At 35.0% G+C, this 6,000-nt stretch overlaps 1 protein-coding gene across 5 annotated transcripts in view; it reads right to left on the bottom strand.

Moving 5' to 3' along the window:
* Nucleotides 1–3,977: 3,977 nt before the first annotated feature.
* The window catches only part of rad17 (RAD17 checkpoint clamp loader component), a 47,176-nt gene continuing 45,153 nt past the window's right edge, over nucleotides 3,978–6,000 (bottom strand). For 4 of the 5 annotated variants that reach the window (XM_061768276.1, XM_061768275.1, XM_061768278.1 and 1 more), the window contains one exon: nucleotides 3,978–5,153. In XM_061768276.1, coding sequence (XP_061624260.1) covers nucleotides 4,979–5,153 — 175 coding nt within the window. In that variant the 3' untranslated portion in view covers nucleotides 3,978–4,978. The remainder of the gene's footprint in view (nucleotides 5,154–6,000) is intronic. The other variant, XM_061768279.1, reaches the window with a different exon arrangement.

Raw genomic sequence — 6,000 nt, 5'->3', positions numbered from 1 at the left:
GATGGATGGATGGATGGATGGATAGATAGTTTTTACATTTATTTTAGTCTTCCAATCAACATAAGCGGCGACGACAAAAAAAAAAAAAAGGAAAAAAAAGCTTAACATTGATCTAAAACTTCACCGTAGCAACTTTACATCACAATGAATTGGGACAAAATTCACATAAACGTTGTCTCACAGTATCACAAACACTAACATTGTGCCTCATCGGTAAAACAAGTCAAGTTAAACTTGCACATATAAACCATTTGACGTGATGAAACAGAATACAGTTGCAGCTATATAACATTGTTAAAATAACTCTTTTGCTTCTCAACTGCAAAATAACTATTTTAACAATGCTACCAGTGAAGTCAACTCTCAATCAACTGGGTGAGTGAAACAATGAAATAAAACTTAAAACAGTTCAAATAACAATTTTTAACAAAGCTATATTTAACTTTGAACTGAAACATTCATGAATATTAAGTCAATTGGGTTAGTACCACACACGCTGCCTTTTAGTTCAGTAGTTTGATATTGATACTGGTTATAAAGAACCTCGAGTCAAATGTTCATTTTAGTCTATGCTGCGGGCTGCTAAGAAAACGGATGTTTAGAATTTGGACACCCTTTATTTAAACCATGCAAACCTTTTTTAACCCAGCCCGCTAAAAGAATTGGAATCGAGATTCGTTTGGATCAGGAATTGAACTAAGAAACCAGAATCGGAACCGGAATCGCTCAAATTCAAACGATGCTCAACCGTACCCTGAATATCATCATATTAAATTATGAACTAAAATCTTTTCAAAATGTATTAATAGCCTATCTGACAATTAGACGATCAATCCTCAATCACTGGTTCATAGAAAACAAAGTGTATTTTTTGTTTTACACCACTCATCTTTGGATAAAAACAGCAAACAATGTGAAGTCCTATTTCTGTATGACATTTGTTGATTTTAATCACTGGTTTGAGATTCCCCATGACCCTTCAAAAGCCAACATGTGCCTGCTTCTGTGGGAACTTGTGCAAACGCAGTGGCAACACTGACAGTTCTCTGGACTGGTTCAAACTCCCCCATGAACCTCCTCCCTACAGTCCCATAAAAAATCAACACATCCGTGAATTGGACTCTTTTACTCTTTGAGATACTCCAATTGTCGGGACGTTTCCACTCTCCCATTAAAAACAAAAACAAAAACAAAACATTTATGGCCTGTACAGTTTCAAGATTCTGACGATTAAAACCACTTTCTTTGATTTAATACACACTGATCAATGTAAAGTCAATTTTAGTAGACATGGGTCAAATTTGACCCTGAACAGCCTCAGTGAACGCAAACTTTGTAGCACTTGTACAAAAGAATGCCCTTCTTAAATATTTTCATTTTTGTGTGTTTTGGATCGCTTTAGGAAAGTCATAATATTTCAGGGTGCAATAAACATAGTATTTTTATTGAATTTTTATAGCTGTCAAATTTGACCCAACCAGTGTGTAATGGTTAACATTGGAGTTGTTTCTTATGTATATTATGTTATCACACCAATTTTGCCCAAAATAAACGTTTCACTAAAACAGTGATAAATGATGATAACAGATCATAATCCTGCTTTTCAACTGCAAGAAATTAGTTTGTTTTTATTAAGTGTTCGGTAAAAGCGATAAGATTTTGCTTTACAACAGTATGTACTACATCATTGATGATATACGATACAGTATAAAGTACGTTTTGAGAGTCTGAATGAAACAATTCTTTGTTTGTACCCTTCACATCACATTAATATAACAATGGCCAACAACACATTTTTTTTTGCTGATATAGAAGGATTTTGATGTGCTGAATATAAATATCACATTATCACATTTTGCTCAATCAGGTCAACATTTTGAAATATGGCCTAGTTTCTTTAAATGTTTTTTTTTTTTTACATGTACAGGTATTTCCACTTTATATCACGGGGTTCTCAACCTAGGGGTGTGGGAGGCGTGGGGGGGCGGGTGCGAGTCCTTCCAGTTGGAAGGTTACTTACTTTTATCAATGTCTATGGTTCAATTTACAATAAGCAAAGTTTGTAACATTTGATTAATCGATTTTTTTCCCTCTTAAAAACCTCTCAGATGAGAAATATGAACAGAAATGCCCCATTAATGCCACAAAAGTGTAATCAATTTCGTAAAAAAAAATCTGACTAAAAATCATCTTGCCATAAAAATCTGACCTAAACAAGAGCAACTGGTGTCATTTTCTAATTCAGCAATGCAAAATTGTTCTAAATCAGCTGAAAAAACAGACAAGTTGCAAAATATATTTGTAACACTGTAATAATTCACACTCTTGTTTCGTTAACAGATTCTGTACCTCTATATCTCTTTAATCAATATACTGTGGTCAGATATTGAGATTTTCTAGTGTATGTTGTTTAACATTTGATTTCTAGGATTGAGGGGTTATGGTCAAGAATGGCCAAAATTATTTTGTCCATGTATTTCCTCAAACGCAAGTTGTTCTCCTCCTCTGCTTTCAAAGCATCAACTAGCTGAAAAAGAACAAGCATAATAGTAAAACTACAATGAATGGCAATCACATGAAGGAAGAAAGCAAACAAACCTCATCCCTTGACGCATTGTCAATCTCAGCAGCCAGACACTGGACCTTTGAGTGGCAGGAAAACAGGCTCTTGGCCTCATACAAACTCAGACTTAGAATCTGTACACACAGCACCCCATATTGACAGGAAAAAACAGAATTGTTGAATTTTTTGCAGATTAATTAGAAAAGAAAAACTGAAATATTACACAGCCTTTGCTGTGACACTCATATTTAACTTGGGTGCTGTCCATTTCTTCTGATCATCCTTGATATGGTTCTACACCTTCATTGGAGTCCAGCTGTGACTGATGATACTGATTGAACTTGATGAGGAAAGCCACACACCTGTCTATGTAAGACCGTACAGCTGACAGTGTATGTCAGAGCAAATGAGAATCATGAGGTCAAAGGAACTGCCTGAAGAGCTGAGAGCCACAATTGTGACAAGGCACAGATCTGGCTTAGGTTACAAAAAATCCTGCTGCACATAAGGTTCCTAAGAGCAGAACCCAATTGAGCATCTCTGGAGTGACCTGAAAATGGCTGTCCACCAACATTCACCATCCGACCTGACAGAACTGGAGAGGATCTGCAAGGAGGAATGGTAGATAATCCCCATATCCAGGTGTGAAACAACTTGTTGCATCATTCCCAAAAAGACTCATGGCTGTCTTGGCTCAAAAGGGTACTTCTACTACACATTGATCAAAGGGTCTGAATACTTATGGCGGTGTGATATTTCACTTTTTCTTTTTTAAGAAATCTGCAAAAATTAAAATTCCATTTTTTGTCTGTCAATATGGGGTGCATGACTATACACACATATATATATATATATATATATATATACATACATACATACATATATACATATGTATACATACATATATACATATGTATACATATATATATACATATGTATACATATATATATACATATGTATACATATATATATATATATACATATATATATATATATATATATATATATACATACATATATACATATGTATACATATATATATGTACATATATACATATGTATACATATATATAAATATATATATACACATACATATATATAAATATATATATACATATATATATATATATATACACATACATATATATATATACACATATATATATATATATATACACATACATATAGATATATACATACACATACATACATATATATACATACACATACATACATATATATATATACATATACATACATATATATATATAAATATATATATACACATACATATATATATATATATATATATATACACATATATATTGAAGGAACCTTGTATTTTATAATCACCTATTACTCTCGAGGTTCCATGCGTGTTTGTTTTCGTAGAAGAACTACAATTATAACGTGTTAAAAGTCAACCAATTTATTCCTGACAGAGGAGTCTATACATTTTACAGAGCTCTGGGTCAGCAGCTACGCTTACCCTAGCCTCAGCAAAGACAGAGCAGACTGAACAAAGCTCTCTGTTCTTGCCCTCGACTAATACAATGTTTCAAAGTGGAAGTATGGGATTGCTGTCATGTGATTGGTCCAACGCCGACTGTTGTCCTCATTGTTCTGCAAAACGATGGCCATTTGCCGTCTCCACAGTCTTGCATCTAATGTTTATAGTGGCTCCCCGCAGTCATTGTCTTCCTTGACATCTGGTCTCTGCTGGATCAGTATCCACCCTGCTGGGAGCTTTCATGCAGCACACCCCCACACCCTTATCTGATTTACATTATATGCTATACTGCAATAAACACCCAGTTACCCCTGAAACTCTACATTACCTTCAATATATATATATATATATATATGATACTGTAACATGCAAATGTGAAACACTACTTCCTCAGTCCAACTTAAAATAATAATCACATGACAATCAATATTCCTCCAGCCTATAGAGTCCCAAATCTTGGACTCCGTGGGGGGTAAAACTCAAGAGTCCTGTGATGAAATAGTTTCAAGTCTAATCAAGACTAATATTCATTAGGTAAATAAAATATTGTTCAGTCATTTTGATGTGAGAATGTATGTTGGTTATGGAAACGATGGAATTATGTACAGCACCCTACTTGAATTGATGTAACATTGGAAGATGCATGCAAAAGTCAAAGTACGATTCGAATCAAAATGGGTAATGTGTTTTTGGAATGGAGGACTTCGAACCTTGAAGGAACATGAAGGAATATATGTGTCGGGTAATATGAAAATGTATACCTTCATTCAAATGCTGATGAACCGTTTCTTTCAGATGAAAGAAGGAATATCTGTCCTTAAACTTCCTGAACTCAGCTCAAAATAAATAAATAAATAAATCTCACATTATGGATTATGGTCAGTGCAGATTTGTATTACATGCCTTATTCACTATCATATTCTTCAATCATTATGTCCTCCTCCTCGATACTAGTTGCTGGGTGCTGCGGTTGACTGGCTGATAGACACTCCTGAGATCCTTCCTGTACATCCTCTATGTCCTCCTCACTTTCACTTTTCAGCTGGCCTTCTTGGTCAGTCAGGGCCTCCAGTTTTAACCTGCACATGCACACATACACACAAGAGACTGATGGAAAAACAACTACAAGGCACAGCACCAGACAAATGGTTTGATATAAAAACCCCAATTCAAATGAAGTTGGGAAGTTGTGTAAAACGTTTATAAAAAAAAATAAAATAAAAAAATAATAATAATAAAATTTTAAATTATTCGTTACATTTAAGCACTTTTTGAGGCCATAAGTATATCTGTGCCATCAGATTTTTAATCTGAATTATTAACACTGAAAAATGTTTTAACAAAAAAATTCAATGTACTTTTCAGCTTCAAAAATGCAATACATTCAGCTGCAAATTCAACATTCAGTGTATATTTCAACATTCAACAACTGCATATTGTCTGGTTCAACTTCATCCATTCATCCATACTCAACACCGCTTATCCTGTTCAAGGTTGCGGGACGCTGGAGCCTATCCCAGCCGACTTCGGGCGAAAGGCGGACTACACCCTGAACTGGTTGCCAGTCAGTCGCAGGGCACATATAGACATGGACAACCATTCACACAGTCACTGAGTGGGAACTGAACCCACGCTGCCCGCACCACAGTGACACCATCAGTGACCTCATTCAATTTAAGTTGCCCAATTCAATGTTCATTTGCAAATTCGAAATTCAGTGTACTTTCTTCCAAAAACGTCATTCCATTCAGAAATACCCATTATGCAAGCGACAATGCAGCCAATGCTAACAATGGCTAACATTAGCCCAGTGGCGTTTGTCACCTGGTTATGTGGAGAATGTTTAAAAGTACTATGGAGGAGTTAATGACCTCTGAACTAGGGATGCACATTCTGAATATTGTTTTAATTTATCAATCGTTTATC

This window comes from Phyllopteryx taeniolatus, chromosome 3 (assembly GCF_024500385.1).
Source record: "Phyllopteryx taeniolatus isolate TA_2022b chromosome 3, UOR_Ptae_1.2, whole genome shotgun sequence".
Lineage (NCBI taxonomy): Eukaryota > Metazoa > Chordata > Actinopteri > Syngnathiformes > Syngnathidae > Phyllopteryx > Phyllopteryx taeniolatus.
This window is presented reverse-complemented; position numbering and strand designations above follow the sequence as displayed.